At 44.9% G+C, this 16,797-nt stretch overlaps 1 protein-coding gene across 2 annotated transcripts; it reads left to right on the top strand.

Moving 5' to 3' along the window:
* The first annotated feature begins 15,207 nt into the window (after positions 1 to 15,207).
* On the top strand, positions 15,208 to 16,448 carry LOC123396433. Of its 2 annotated transcripts, none has more exons than XM_045091375.1 (3): positions 15,208 to 15,415; positions 15,622 to 15,834; positions 15,957 to 16,448. In XM_045091375.1, the coding sequence occupies exons 2-3, from the start codon at positions 15,722 to 15,724 to the stop codon at positions 16,231 to 16,233; spliced, it is 390 nt and encodes a 129-aa protein (XP_044947310.1). In that variant the 5' UTR covers positions 15,208 to 15,415; positions 15,622 to 15,721; the 3' UTR covers positions 16,234 to 16,448. The 2 variants fall into 2 exon arrangements, with proteins under 2 accessions (XP_044947310.1, XP_044947309.1); XM_045091374.1 differs by having other exon boundaries at positions 15,212 to 15,415; positions 15,922 to 16,448.
* Positions 16,449 to 16,797: the final 349 nt, after the last annotated feature.

Genomic DNA, 16,797 nt, shown 5'->3' with positions numbered 1-16,797 from the left:
TCATGTATCACTTAGATGACTAAAGGGATGTCAATTTAAGTGGGAGTTCATACTTAATTTGATTAAAATGAACCTAATTGTCATGAACTTAGTCTAAAAGTTGTCTTTATAAATATTGTAGATGGCCAATGTCAACCTCAATTTCAATGCATTCCTAGAGAAAAACAAGCTGAAAGATGATGGTAGCAACTATGCGGACTGGGTTCGCAACTTGAAGCTCATCCTCGAAGCAGCTAAAAAGGCTTATGTCCTTGATGCGCTACTAGGTGACCCTCCCGCTCCCGCAGCAGCCCACGGCATTTTAAACGTCTGGCAAACACGGAGTGATGACTACTCTCTTGTTAGGTGTGGCATGTTATACAGTTTAGAAATGGGGCTCCAAAGGCGTTTTGAGCAACAAGGTGCATATGAGATGTTCCAAGAGATGAAGCTAGTTTTTCAAGCTCATGCCCGTGTCGAGAGATATGAAGTCTCCGACAAGTTCTTTAGCTATAAGATGGAGGAGAACAGTTCTGTCAGTGAGCACATACTCAAAATGTCTGGGTTACACGGTCGTCTGACTTCACTTGGAGTCGAACTTCCGGATGATGCTATAATTGACAGAATCCTCCAGTCTCTCCCACCAAGCTACAAAGGTTTTGTGCTGAACTACAACATGCAAGGGATAGAGAAGACCATTCCCGAGTTGTACTCGATGCTCAAGTCTGTAGAAGTAGAAATCAAGAAAGAGCATCAAGTGTTGATGGTCAACAAGACCACTTGTTTCAAGAAGGGCAAGGGTAAGAAGAACTTCAAGAAAGACGGCAAAGCCGTTACCGCGCCCGGTAAGCCAGATGCCGGGAAGAAGAAAAAGAATGGACCCAAGCCTGAGACTGAGTGCTTCTATTGCAAGGGAAAGGGTCACTGGAAGCGGAACTGCCCCAAATACTTAGCGGACAAGAAGGCCGGCAACGTTAAAGGTATATGTGACATACATGTTATTGATGTGTACCTTACCAGCGCTCATAGTAGCTCCTGGGTATTTGATACCGCTGCTGTTTCTCACATTTGCAACTCAAAGCAGGAACTGCGGAATAAGCGGAGACTGGCCAAGGACGAGGTGATGATGCGCGTCGGGAATGGCTCCAAGGTCGATGTGATCGCCGTCGGCACGCTACCTCTACATCTACCATCGGGATTAGTTTTAAACCTTAATAATTGTTATTTAGTACGATCTTTGAGCATGAATATTGTATCAGGGTCTTTCGTAATGCGAGACGTCTACTCATTTAAGTCAGAGAGTAATGGTTGTTCTATTTATATGAGTGATATGTTTTATGGTCATGCTCCGTTGGTGAATGGTTTATTCTTGATGAATCTCGATCGTGATGTTACGCATATTTATAGTGTGAGTACCAAAAGATGTAAAGTTGATAATGATAGTCCCACATACTTGTGGCACTGCCGCCTTGGTCATATCGGTGTTAGGAGCATGAAGAAGCTCCATACTGATGGACTATTAGAGTCTCTTGACTTTGAATCATTTGACACATGCGAACCGTGCCTCATGGGCAAGATGATTAAGACTCCATTCTCAGGAATAATGGAGAGAGCAACCGACTTATTGGAAATAATACATACTGATGTGTGTTGTCCAATGAACGTTGAAGCTCGCGGTGGCTATCGTTATGTTCTCACTCTCACCGATGATTTGAGTACGTATGGGTATATCTACTTGATGAAGCACAAATCTAAGACGTTTGAAAAGTTCAAGGAATTTCAGAGTGAGGTCGAGAATCAACGTGACAGAAAAATTAAGTGTCTACGATCTGATCGTGGAGGAGAATATTTGAGTCACGAGTTTGGCACACACCTAAGGAAGTGTCGAATCGTTTCACAACTGACGCCTCCTGGCACACCGCAACGCAACGGAGTGTCTGAACGATTTAATCGCACTTTATTAGATATGGTACGATCTATGATGTCTCTTACCGACTTGCGGCTATCATTTTGGGGATACGCATTAGAAACTGCAGCATTCACTTTAAATAGGGCACCGTCTAAATCCGTTGAGACGACACCGTATGAACTATGGTTTGACAAGAAACCTAAGTTGTCGTTTCTTAAAGTTTGGGGTTGTGATGCTTATGTGAAGAAACTTCAACCAGAAAAGCTCGAACCCAAAGCGGAGAAATGCGTATTCATAGGATACCCTAAGGAAACTATTGGGTATACCTTCTATCTTAGATCCGAAGGTAAAACCTTTGTTGCCAAGAACGGATCCTTTCTAGAGAAAGAGATTCTCTCGAAAGAAGTAAGTGGGAGGAAGGTAGAACTTGATGAGGTAACTACAACCCCTCTCGAACAGGATAGTAGCGCAGCATGGGAAGTTGTTCCTGTGGCGCCTACACCAACTGAAGAGGAAGTTAATGATAATGATCATGAAGCTTCGGATCAAGTTACTACTGAACCTCGAAGGTCCACAAGGGTACGCTCCGCACCAGAATGGTACGGCAACCCTGTAATGGAAATCATGTTGTTAAACAACGGTGAACCTTCGAACTATGAAGAAGCGATGGCGGGCCCGGATTCCAACAAATGTCTTGAAGCTATGAAATCCAAGATAGGATCCATGTATGAGAACAAAGTATGGACTTTGGTGGACTTGCCCGATGACCGGCGAGCCATAGAAAATAAATGGATCTTCAAGAAGAAGACTGATGCAAACCGTTTATAAAGCTCGACTTGTCGCAAAGGGTTTTCGACAAATTCAAGGAATTGACTACGAAGAGACTTTCTCTCCCGTAGCGAAGGTCAAATCAGTCTGAATCATGTTAGCAATTGTCGCCTTTTATGATTACGAAATTTGGCAAATGGACGTCAAAACAGCGTTCCTTAACGGGAACCTTAAGGAAGAGTTGTATATGATGCAACTAGAAGGTTTTGTCGACCCTAAGGGTGCTAACAAAGTGTGCAAGCTCCAGCGCTCCATCTATGGGCTGGTGGAAGCATCTCGGAGTTGGAACATTCGTTTTAATGAGGTGATTAAAGTGTTTGGGTTCATACAGGTTTATGGAGAAGCCTGTCTGTACAAGAAAGTGAGTGGGAGCTCTGTAGCTTTCCTCATACTGTATGTGGATGACATATTATTGATGGGGAATAATATAGAGATGTTGGAGAGCATAAAGGCCTATTTGAACAAGAGTTTTTCAATGAAGGACCTTGGAGAAGCTGCATACATATTAGGCATCAAGATCTATAGAGATAGATCGACACGCCTTATAGGTCTTTCGTTAAGTACATACCTTGACAAGATATTTAAGAAGTTCAATATGGAAAACTCAAAGAAAGGGTTCTTGCCAGTTTTGCGAGGTACGAGATTGAGTAAGACTCAGTCGCCGACCACGGCAGCAAATAGAGAGAAGATGAGTTATGTCCCCTACGCTTCAGCCATAGGCTCTCTTATGTATTCCATGTTGTGTACCAGACCTAATATAAACCTTGCCATAAGTTTGCTAGGGAGGTACCAAAGTGATCCCGCTATGGAACACTGGACAACGGTCAAGAATATCCTTAAGTACCTGAAAAGGACTAAGGAAATGTTTCTCGTTTATGGAGGTGATGAAGAGCTCGTCGTAAAGGGTTACGTCGACGCTAGCTTCGACACAGATCCTGATGACTCTAAGTCACAGGCCGGATACGTATATGTTTTGAATGGTGGGGCAGTGAGCTGGTGCAGCAGCAAGCAAGAAGTTGTGGTAGGATCTACATGTGAAGCGGAGTACATAGCTGCTTCAGAAGCGGCTCATGAAGGAATTTGGATGAAGGAGCTCATCACCGACCTTGGAGTGGTTCCAAGCGCGTCGGGTCCAATGACACTCATCTGTGACAACACTGGGGTCATTGCCATAGCCAAGGAGCCTAGTTTCAACGGAAGATGAAGCACATCAAACGCCGCTACAACTCCATCCAGGACCATGTCCAGAGTGGAGTAATAGAGATTTGTAAAGTACACACGAATCTGAATGTTGCAGACCCGTTGACTAAACCTCTTCCACGAGCAAAACTTGATCAAGACCATAATGCTATGGGTGTTCGATACATCACAATGTAACTAGATTATTGACTCTAGTGCAAGTGGGAGACTGTTGGAAATATGCCCTAGAGGCAATAATAAAATGGTTATTATCATATTTCCTTGTTCATGATAATCGTCTATTATTCATGCTATAATTGTATTAACAGGAAACAGTAATACATGTGTGAATAAATAGATCACAATGTGTCCCTAGCAAGCCTCTAGTTGGCTAGCTCGTTAGTCAATAGATGATCATGGTTTCCTGGTCATGGGCATTAGATGTCATTGATAACGGGATCACATCATTGGGAGAATGATGTGATGGACAAGACCCAATCCTAAGCGTAGCACTAGATCGTATTGTTCGTATGCTATAGCTTTTCTAATGTCAAGTGTCTTTTCCTTCGACCGTGAGATTGTGCAACTCCCGGATACCGTAGGAGTGCTTTGGGTGTATCAAACGTCACAACGTAAATGGGTGACTATAAAGGTGCACTACGGGTACCTTTGAAAGTGTCCGTTGGGTTGGTACGAATCGAGATCGGGATTTGTCACTCCGTGTGATGGAGAGGTATCTCTGGGCCCACTCGGTAGAACATCATCATGAGCTCAATGTGACTAAAGGAGTTAGTCACATGATGACGTGCTACGGAACGAGTAAAGAGACTTACCGGTAACGAGATTGAACAAGGTATAGGTATACCGACGATCGAATCTCGGGCAAGTTCTATACCGACAGACAAAGGGAATTGTATACGGGATTGATTGAATCCTTGACATCGTGGTTAATCCGATGATACCCCGCTGATGGTTATTGGCCAGAGAGGTGTCTCGGTCATGTCTACCTGTCTCTCGAACCCGTAGGGTCTACACACTTAAGGTTCGATGACGCTAGGGTTATAGGGAATTGTTATACGAGGTTATCGAAAGTTGTTTGGAGTCCCGGATGAGATCCCGGACGTCACGAGGAGCTCCGGAATGGTTCGGAGGTCAAGATTGATATATAGGACGGATGGTTTCGGACACCGGAAGTGTTTCGGGCGTCACCGGTAACGTACCGGGACCACCGGGACCACCGGAGGTGGCCCCGGGGGTCCACCGGAAGGGGGCAACGACCCCGGGAGGCTAGATGGGCTAAGTGCGGGAGGGAACCAGCCCCTAGGTGGGCTGGTGCGCCCCCCACACTCAGCCCAAGGCGCAGGAGGTGGAGAAGGGGGGAAACCCTAGGCGCTGGTGGGCCTAAGGCCCACCTAGGGGTGCGCCACCCCTCCCCCTGCCCTGGCCGCTACACCTCCCATCTGGGGGGGCTGCCGCACCACCTAGGGTGGGAACCCTAGGGGTGGCACCCCCCTCCCCTCCTCCTATATATAGTGGGCACTTTTGGGCTTTTGGAGACACACTTTTCCCTCTCCCTCGGTGCAGCCCTACTCTTCTTCCTCCTCCTCTCTGTCGATGCTTGGCGAAGCCCTGCCGGGAGACCTCGTCTCTCCATCAACACCACGCCGTCGTGCTGCTGGAGATCTTCCCCAACCTCTCCCTCCACCTTGCTGGATCAAGGTGCGGGAGATGTCACCGGGCTGCACGTGTGTTGAACGCGGAGGTGCCGTAGTTCGGCACTAGATCGGTATCACACCGCGATCTGAATCGCCGCGAGTACGACTCCATCAACCGCGTTCTAGCAATACTTCCGCTTAGCGATCTTCAAAGGTATGAAGATGCACTCATTCCTCTCTTGTTGCTGGTTTCTCCATAGGAAGATCTGAATATGCGTAGGAAATTTTTTGAATTTATGCTACGTTACCCAACAGTAACAATAAGTAGCAACGGTGCAGTAAAGTGGCCCAATCCCTTTTGTAGCAAGGGACAAACCTGAACAAAGTCTTATAGGAGGAAAAACGCTTTCGAGGACACACGGGAATTTCTGTCATGCTAGTTTCATCATGTTCATATGATTCGCGTTCGTTACTTTGATAGTTTGATATGTGGGTGGACCGGCGCTTGGGTACTGCCCTTACTTGGACAAGCATCCTACTTATTATTAACCCCTCTCGCAAGCATCTGCAACTACGAAAGAAGAATTAAGACAAAGTCTAACCATAGCATTAAACTAGTGGATCCAAATCAGCCCCTTACGAAGTTACGCATAAATAAGCTTCTGTCACTCTAGCAACCCATCATCTACTTACTACTCCCCAATGCCTTCCTCTAGGCCCAAATAATGGTGAAGTGTTATGTAGTCGACGTTCACAAAACACCACTAGAGGAAAAAGAACATACAACATATCAAAATACCGAACGAATACCAAATTCACATGACTATTATTAGCATGACTTATCCCATGTCCTGGGGAACAAAAGTAACTACTCACAAAGCATAATCATAATCATGATCAGAGGTGTAATGAGTAGCATCAAGGATCTGAACATAAACTCTTCCACCAAGTAATCCAACTAGCATCAACTACCAAGAGTAAACAACACTACTAGCAACCTTACAAGTACCAATCAGAGTCACGAGACGGAGATTGGTTACAAGGGATGAACTAGGGTTTGGAGACGAGACGGTGCTGATGAAGATGTTGATGGAGACGAGTCCCCTCCGATGAGAGGAGTGTTGGTGATGACGATGGTGACGATTTCCCCCTCCGGAAGGAAAGTTTCCCCGGCAGGATCGTCCTGCCGGAGCTCTAGATTGGTTCTGCTCAAGTCCTCCCTCGTGGCGGCGGCGCCTCCTCGAAAAAGCTCCGCCCTGATTTTTTTCCGGACGAAACCCTTCATATAGCAGAAGAGGGGGGCCAGTGGGCCACCAGGGTGCCCACAAGCCCTATAGCCGCGGCCAGGGGGCAGGCCGCGGCTACCAGGCTTGTGGGCCCCTGGCAGCTCCCCTCTGGCACTTCTTTCGACCATTATTTTTTATATATTCCCAAAAAATTCCACGTTGATTTTCAGGGCATTTGGAGTTGCGCAGAATAGAGGACTCAGACTTGCTCCTTTTCGAGTCCAGAATTCCAGCTGTCGGTATTCTCCCTCTTCAAACAAACCTTGCAAAGTAAGAGAGAAAAGGCATAAGTATGGTACCACAAAGTATAATAACAGTCCATAAAGCGATAAATATCAACATGAAAGCATGATGCAAAATGGACGTATCATGGAGTAATAGTAGTAGATGCAGAAAGTATCGGTCTAATTGTCTCGGACGTGATGCCTATATGTATGATCATTGCCTTAGATATCGTCATGACTTTGCGCGGTTCTATCAATTGCTAGACAGTAATTTGTTTACCCACCGTGATATTTGCTATTTTGAGAGAAGCCTCTAGTGAACACTATGTCCCCCGGGTCTACTCCACACCATATTTTCAGCCTTACACTTTTTACTTCGTTGCACTTTCCGCCTTCAGATCTCACTTTGCAATCAATCTTGAAGGGATTGACAACCCCTTTATAGCATTGGGTGCAAGCTCTTTTGTGTTTCCGCAGGTACTCTGGACTTGACGAGATTCTCCTACTGGATTGATACCTTGGTTCTCAAACTGAGGGAAATACTTACTGCTCCTGTGCTGCATCACCCTTTCCTCTTCAAGGTAAAAACCGACGCAAGCAAGAGAAGTAGCAAGAAGAATTCCTGGCGTTGCCGGGGAAGGACTTTTGTTGCCGTAGCAATCACCAAAACATACATCAAGTACTCACATGAATATCCCATTGTCACCACAGATAGACACGTGCAAGACATACATCAAGTGTTCTTAAGGACTCAATCCAATAAGATAACTTCAAAGGGGAAACTCAATTCATTACAAGATGGGAGAGGGGGAAGAACATCATAGGATCCAACTATAGTAGCAAACCCCATGGTACATCGAGATCATGACATCTCAAGAACACAAGAGAGAGAGATCAAACACATAGCTACTGGTACATACCCTCAGCCTCGAGGGAGAACTACTCCCTCCTCATCATGGAGATCGTCGGGATGATGAAGATGGCCACCGGAGATGGATTCCCCCTCCGGCAGGGTGCCGGAACGGGCTCCCTATTAGTTTTTGGTGGCTACAAAGGCTTGCGGCGGCGGAACTCTCGATCTAGGTTTATTTCTGGAGGTTTCTGTATTTATAAGACCAGATGGCATCGAGAACAAGTCAGGGGGACCCACGAGGGAGTCACGAGCCCCCCAAGCACGCCCAGGGGGGTGGGCGCGCCTCCCTGGCTCGTGGCTTCCTCGGGACTCCTCTCTGGTATCTTTTTCTTCTGGTATTTTTGATATTTTCCATAAAAAATCACGGCAAAAGTTTTATTCCGTTTGGACTCCATTTGATATTCCTATCTGAAAAAGGTCAAAACAAGGGAAAAAAACAGAAACTGGCACTGGGCTCTAGGTCAATAGGTTAGTCCAAAAAATAATATAAAATAGCATCTTCATGCATATAAAACATCCAAAGTTGATGATATAATAGCATGGAACGATAAAAAATTATAGATACGTTGGAGACGTATGAGCTGTCGCTCGGAAACCGGTACACCTGGGCCTGAAACTCCGGTCACTTGTCGTATACTCCTGGCGTAGCACTTCTTCGCCATCGATGATCTATGTACCTGCATCATCACATTAGTCAATAATATACAACATATATAGTTGAGCAACAGAAAGAGACAGAATTGGCAAAAATAGAAGCAACATCTCATAAGCATAAATAACAAAGTTCATAGTACCCAAAATGCCCTAAGAGTGATCTTCGCTAGTTGAGGAGGACGGTTTAATCACATCACAAATAAAGTTTCGTCGTGCATAACTCAAAGTTTCGTAATAGAGAAAGTATGGACTAAACGAACACTGTCATATATCGTCAATCACTCCAACATGTCGTGCCATCCATCCAAGTCAGGGAGATAGTCCTCGAGCGCGGTGAAAGGCTTCAGGTCGAGACGCTCAGCCGATACACGTGTTTGGACGTCTTCCCATGACATTTGCCTTCTTCGTAGAACATCCCTATTTTTTTGACGACCTCCTTCATGATGATTTGGGCAAGTTCACGTTGAATGTGATAGAACTCAACTCGAAGTCGGTGATCCGGGATATCTCTTAGGTTCTTTGCCCATTGCAGAATATGGGCATCGCCGGATCTAGGTGACATGTGAAGGTTCTGCTGATCCCGTCTGTACTCCAGCATGTGGTGGAGAACATAGAATCCACCACTAAGAGTACCACTCGGTTGCTGGATGCAGCAGAAGCCGGTCTTATGGCCGAAGGCGGGCGCACAGTTCCTTGTCTTCCTGGTCGTGATCTCTCCACCCCGTAGGTCATAGAAAAATACAGCACTGTCGCGAGCAGACTTGATGTGGGTGTAATCCTTTTTCTTCATGTCCTTCGACGAGTCCAAGTAAAGAGCGTGGGAGAATCAGGGGGTAAAGGACGACGAGGACGGCGCGCCCGTCGCTGCGCAAAATAAGTACACCTCAAATTAGCCTCCACGCATGCAAATTAATGATTGAAATCGAAGGAAAGATATCTGTGGATGACTTACATGGGATGATAAGGCACGAGGATCCTCTCCTTGTCCTTATTGGCAACCATGAAATCAGCGATGTAGTTACTCGCGTATTCACGGTGCTTTGGGCAGACTGTCAAGAAGCCCTTGTGCATGAAGTACGAGTCAGCGACATAGATATAAGGTATCTGATCAATCATGGTGATGTGGTTCATGTGCAAGGCAAAAAGACAGACAAACGTAAAATCCAGCTTTTTCAAGTGAAACATGTCGAAGATGTAATCGAATCGAAGGAAATAATTTTTTTGCCATACTTACCTTCAGAATTGGTCTGCTGGTTGGCATGCTGATAAAGGTTATATACACGAGGGAATTTACATGACTGATGTTGTTGTGCAATGCATAGTAAACAATAGAGAGTGCAACATATGCAGCTTTGGCCTAAAATTTAAACCATTCTTTCAAGGAAACGAGCATTCTCTTGATGAACTGACAGACATCAATATTCAACACTTGAGGTTCACAGTACCTCCTTACAGCCAACGAACAATGCACAGGTAAGCCACCAGCCAAGAAACCGAGTCAATTTATCTATTTGCAAGAACAACTATATATGAGCAGCCATATCATGAATTCGTCATATGCGACAACATGCCAAGGATATCATTCTGGACATATCATGACAAGAATAAGATAAGAGATTACATATTCTTTGGACATGCACTAAGAAATTTCAAAATATCGGAGTTAACTTAAAGCAAACGTCATCACCTAGAGAAAATATAAATAATCTAGGTGAGCTAACAAAGCAGACCACAATAGACACTTCTATCATGCATATGTGTCTGCTCCTGGTGCTTCACTTGTCAAAGCTTTACACTAATTAACAAACACATATGCTTGGTCATTGACAAGTAAGCAACCACAAGTTCAGGTTTCATTCTTCCTGAGAAATCAGCTCATACAAGAACAATGCGACATCGAACACAAAGTATGTTTAACAATAATCCTAAAACAGGGCCACTTCGTAAAACTAAAACATCATCCTTATCCCACACTCTTTCTCAACAGAATGAATGCACATATAAGGACCTCTCCAGCCAAATGAACCAACTTTTGTTGGATTTTGAGCAGAAAACTACCAAATTTAAAGCAACTTGCCATTTTCAACCTATCCATACTCTACACTGGAACAAATCATCTCAAGACCCAAGCAATGGTTGAGGACACAGGAAGAAGGAATGGAGAAAAAATAAGGGTCACCTGAGAAAATTGTAGTCGAGTCCGTAAACCCTAAACCCTCACATCACTGAACCTCATAACATATAACTACAGAGGAGAAATATGGCCCTCAGAGTAGTAATAATGCAATTAAACCACTTGAAACGAACAAAATTGGAGTACCCAGGAAAACCAGGACTTACCCAGGAGAGCATTCTGATCCAACTAGCAGTGGCTTCTGGCGTGGCAATAATCGCTTCAGTTTCACCTGTTGTTCACAATGAAAAACAACAATCATGAGCCAAAGAGACAACACTTTAAGCTTCACCAGACCAGAGGATAACTCTCACAGTATGTTCAAGCATGTAATGGTAGAAACAGCTAGTTTTTGAGTTTGCAAACTGGGACACTGTAATCAGGATAGCTCTTCAAGTATATTCTTACAATACTGAGAGTAGAGCTAAAAACCTGTGCTAAAATGCAACTTGGTTTTTCTGAAATTCATTTTCATAAGATGGCATGGAAAGATAGGCAAGTGAGTACATTTGGTACAAGTGTTGCTAGTGATGCTGCTAGAGTTGGGTTCGGGAATGACTACATCTGGTACCTCACTAATAGACTTGGGACCTAATTACGCATGAACTACTACCGCACTACTGTTAGAGCTGCTCCTGCTAGACTTGGAAAAAATATGAAGCCCACGAGGGCGAGGCACCAGCAGAAAGATGTGTAGACAGCGGCGATGAGGAAGCTGGCAGCGACGGTGACAACTTGAATGCTTCAGCTTTAGGGGTGCTAGGTGGCAACCAGAGCTCCAACCAAGACAAAATGAGCGGCCCCAATGGGGATCTACAGCTATAGGGGGGCACAAATCCACGTGCAACCTGCAAGTGCGGGAGTAGAAAATGTTATTACAGATGAGAAACAAAAAAGTAGAATAAGAAAAAAAAAAGTAACTCAACCATGTTATTATATGTTGTAATTACACAACCATGACAATGATACTAACATATCTACTTGAGTATGCATGTAAGCAGCCCATCGTAGGACAAGGAAACCATAACTACTAGCACCAATAAACAAGATAGCATGATATATGTACATCCCAATCATCATTGAAATGAACCAGTGTGTATGTATCGGACCAGTAGGATACAATTTAACCCAACAATCATAGTGCAGTAAAATCTTAGAATTATTAGCTTAAATCATTGGGTGATTTGTACGGAACAAAGTTATTAGCTTAAACCTGATTGTTCTTAGGCAATTTTTAGTGCACTTGTGTAAATATGGAAGATCAATAGATGGCCGGCGAGTCGGGTCCACATACATCAACATTCAACAACTAAATCTTTCACATATTTAGTTCTTTAGTGGGGATTGATCTAGTTGTTATCTACATCAACAACTAGATGTTTATCTACAAAACTAAAGTAACATCGTAACAACGCGTGCTTCAGCATGGTAGCCCAATGCCATCAATGCATGGCAGTTTGGTTCACAACCAACCAGAAATAGAAGCTATCATAGGGCAGAGCAACAAGCAACTGGGGAAAAAATCATAGACAAGAGTGGCAGAACCACGACCTAGTGTGGGGATCGCCGACTTGGACATGGGGTCCCGCTCGTCCTCCTCGTCCACGGAGCCTAGAGCCTGCTGCACCAAATTTAGCATGGAAATAAATAACACATTATCCCACCCATACTATCAAGTGGGAAAAAGAAAAAGAAAAAAACAGACGAAGATTATAAGCAGCATAACAAGGACTTAGAGCCTAATTCTGTTCTATCCACGACATTTCACACAATTTACCAAGACAAATGCAAGACCTAGCGATACCTCTGTAATCGCGATCGTTGGTGGTGCGTTCTATTTCCTTCGTTGCGAGAGTCTCTCGATCACATGTCATCGACAAAGGAGAGTCTTGGTCGATTTGTGCTTGCGGCCGTCCAACGTGAACAGCTGGGCCTTATACCCAGCTATCACAGGCCCTTCGCTCTGACCTGTCAGCCCAGCCTGGCCCAGGATAGCGTTTAGGCGAGCCTCCCGTGTCACTCGGATCCCTTGATCCGGATCGACCGTAGCTGCCGTCGCCGCCAGTCGGTTGTGTTTTCGTCTGATCGGAGCCTTCTTCCAAGTATCGATGAAATCCGCAAGAGTGAGTGCTGGCAAACGAACCTTTGGAAGTGGTTCTTTCCACGGCCGCACCGCGGATGCCGATGTTCGCCGGTGCACGACCCGGCGGAGAACCTCCACCCTGTCATCTTCTTCATCGCCAAGGCCATCCCAGGCACAATCGTTGGGAGGAACGACGTTGTCGATCCATTTTGCTACCTGTTCTTCGGAGTAACCTATCTGAATGGACTCGCAAATCAAGTCTGATGGCGTCGGCGAGGCCACCTCCGGCGGGTTGATGTCGTCGTCATTAGCCTCATCGTCGTCCGCCAGTGCCCAAAACCTACCACCCACCCGCCTGTGTCCTCCGGGCCGAGGCCAGTTGGCGGCGGCGACGGGAGCCATGTCGCCCCTCTCAGTCAGAACGGGAGCCGGGTAAAACCCCTTTTGTGTTTCTTTTTTAATGGGGAGAATTTCACTTCCCGACCTCTACACCAGCTAGGGATGCATACAACCATTTTAGTCTGAGTACCAAGATAAACATGGTCGTGAGAATTTTTTAAATGAGTATCAAGATTTTTTTATGAAAGAAAATTCCTTGTGCATCACCTGTCAATTTTAGGAATTGAACTCGGATCGTCGGGCTACACAACCGCATGCCCAATCATCGAGCCAAAACTCTTGGCAACGCGTAATTTCTTTCTTTCTTTCTTTGCAATGGGATGTACACATAGAAAGAGATGTCATGTGGGTGAAATGCATGCATGGCAGTCAAAATCCACCCTAGTTTTTTCAACTAGCCGCTAGTGTGGCTGCAACTCGATCGATACCAGAAAATAATGTTGCCGGTTTGCTGGCCATGCTCTATGACTAGAGCCACATGCATGTCACTGCAGTGCAGTGCTCTATCTTTACCAAGACCGTACGAGAGGTGGGGCTCCAATGCCCAACACCTTTCTACTCCAAGGACCCGTCAAAAACCGAAAACGGGTGATAATGACTGCTAACAGTGACCTACACGTCCTCGTCACATATCGTTTCTTTTTTGCCCGCTTAGCAAACCAAATCTATACAAAGCAATCACACCATACCTGCTCAAGCTATTATCAATCACCAACGACGTGTTATATGCAGATTAGCGATGAAACCACGTCGAGCTCAGGTGAAGAGGTGGCCCTGTCTCCTCTCTAATGAAGAGGGACATGCATAGATTTTTGGTGTAGGATTTTCCTATGTTCTTAATGTTGTAATATCGATGTTTACGTGCCTTGTAACTGAATCTTTATCTTATTATTGATTAATATATGTATTACCATACAAAAAAACTTCAGCTGTAGTAGTGTACTAGTGTTAATTGGAGCGATAGCTAGATCTAAAGGCTGACGCACTACATTATGACCAAACTTAAATCGAGAAAAGTGTGTCAAAGGACATCATGGTCATCTTGGCCCTTGTCATCTACTCAAAAAGCGTGTCAAAAGATGAAATAGTGTGATGGTGATAGATGGCATATGCCTCCACTAAAGCATAAAGTGGCGAGTTATCATGTGCTTTCCAACAACGCGTGCTTTTAAGTCATTATCTTGAAAGAGCTTACTTTTTATCGCTTTTCATAAATTTTCACAATTTCTAGGCATGAACATAAACCTAAGTCATTCTCTGTTACTTTTCCTTCTTTCTCTTTACTCTGTCTGAAAAGAGACCAGCTCCTCTAAAGGAATTAGCTTTGCTATTAAAAAAATGTTTTCTGGTGATTTTTCCCTAAAGCATTGACAACTTCGACCCAATTGTGATGCTTTTTTGTAATTTACTCTTAACACGCGGAACAGCGGGCTAGTAAAAAACTTCATCGATGTTCCATCACATAGTAAAAATAGGCAACGTAGCTCAAACTTAAGGCTTTGCGCTAGGTTTTTTTTTTTTTTGAGGATCACTTTACGCCCTAGCTAGTTGTGCATGAATCAGTGTAATTTCAGTGAAATCTCATTCATTTCGATACATACTGAAATAACTTCCTTATAGTTAAAATATTTCAGTACTTTTAGTACTACAAGCAAATTGAAATAATTTTAAATATTGTAATATTTCCTTCGTGCTAATCAAATTCAAGTGGAAATCTTGGTCCTCTGGCAAAAATGAAAACTGAAATCACGGAATTTCACTAAAATTCAATGGTTAATTTTGTCAAAGGCTTAAAGTCTGAAACTGAAATGTGAAACTATTGGTTGCCTAGGCGTATGCTACTAGAAATCATACAAGTTGAAAATGACCGCCAGATAAAATGGGCTAGCTATCCTTTTACTGCATGTCAGGTGTCATGTGTGCATGATAAGATGGTACGCCCTCTCCTTCCCCGTGGGTTCCTTTGTATGGCGCCCATGCATTCTGCGTCGCTTTGCTTCGTCTCCATCGGCTCTTAAACAGCTCCACACCAGGCTAGCCTCCAGCTCCAGGCTCCAACACCACCCCCTCCACCAACAGCACCTCGTTCGCTAGCTAGCTAGGGAGTGCAGGAGCATCGACCGACGAGCGGCGGTGAGTCCCTCCCATCCCCATCCGTATCCCAGTTCTTGCATTTTCTCGCAGAAATCGTCTTCTTCTTTCCTTTTCTTTTCAAATTAAGCCGAAATCTTTCTCATATGTTGAAGATAGTTAAGATGCATAGCTCGATTTTGTTTTTTAGTCACAAAATTAGTTCAACTAACACTGACTCATCTGCGCATCTTGTCCACTTGTCCTAGCTACCAACCTCGTCCCTTGGATTCATGGGCATCTCGGAAAACAAGGCTGCATCCCTGCTGGATCCGGAGACCGTGGGCAAGAAGACGCCTCGTCCGGATCATGTCGGCGCGTTGGCGCTCTTCACCGTCGGCGTCACCGCCTTCTCCTTGGCGGTGGGCTACTCAATCGCACACGCACACGCACTCGACCACTTCCACGTCCCCTGCTGGGAGGTAATTAACGACGATGAGTGCAAGCCCAGTGATTCTCGTGTGTTTCACCACCCTCCTCCCTGCGTTCTGAATTTCCCCTGCCACTAGTTCTCCTTTCTGCCTTGTGACCACCTGACGGACAGGGACGAAGTCGCGGTGAACGCCATCTGGCTCGGGCAATTGTCCTGCGTCGCGCTCATGGCGGCCGGGGCGGTGCTTATCCCGTGCGGCCGTCGCTGGGTCAACCGCGCCCTCGTCTGCCTCGGGCTCGCGCTCGCCACCGCCGGCAACTGCTTGTACGCCACCGCAGCCTGCATGTTCCTCGTCGCCCACCTAGGAGACCTCTTCAGCCGGATCCTCTGTATTGTGGGCATCTTCGCGTACGCGCTAGGGCTTCCTGGACCTCCTTCTATGGAGTGAGAAGCAGGGCAAGCACTAGCTGGCGAGCATCTGTTCATGAGGTACTCTAATGACCGACTCATCAAGTGATGACTAGGAAGTTCTAAGGAATAATAATAATTAATCCAAACTATATGGATATTATGCTAGTTGTTAGTACATTTGTGTACCCTGGAACCTGGATTGTGATCGTCTTTCTCTGTGGTATGAATGGAAATTGGTACTGTAGTTATATAGATGACGTACTCAAGTTTTTTCTGGTGTCCATTCATCTTTGCAACCGATCATTAGAGTGGTATATATGGGTGTTAACTAGAGAATGGCGTTTTGGAGGCCGAGCTCCATGAAGGTCTTTATTTTTGAAAATTTTAAATTTAAATTTTTATGGTTCAAAAGATTCTGAAAAAAAATATGCATGTATGTAAGGATGTAACCGACATGTGTGTAAAATTTTAGATCAAAATACTTTAAAACGTCATCTGTACAAAAAAGACAAATTAATGGTCTGAAATGATGAATAGTAACATGTGTTAAACAGCTTCAGATTTGTCTTTTTTACACAGCCCTCATTTCAACATATTTGTT

Source organism: Hordeum vulgare, chromosome 5H, assembly GCF_904849725.1.
Source record: "Hordeum vulgare subsp. vulgare chromosome 5H, MorexV3_pseudomolecules_assembly, whole genome shotgun sequence".
Classification (NCBI taxonomy): Eukaryota; Viridiplantae; Streptophyta; class Magnoliopsida; order Poales; family Poaceae; genus Hordeum; species Hordeum vulgare.
The sequence above is the reverse complement of the archived record's forward strand: the minus strand, read 5'-3'. Positions and strand labels throughout refer to the sequence as shown.

Excerpts from the sequence above, each read along its gene's own strand:
- LOC123396433 (XM_045091374.1), top strand. The coding sequence starts at position 15,646 with ATGGGCATCTCGGAAAACAAGGCTGCATCCCTGCTGGATCCGGAGACC. Across the intron at positions 15,835-15,921 it reads TCCACGTCCCCTGCTGGGAG|TTCTCCTTTCTGCCTTGTGA; the intron begins GTAATTAACGAC and ends CCCTGCCACTAG.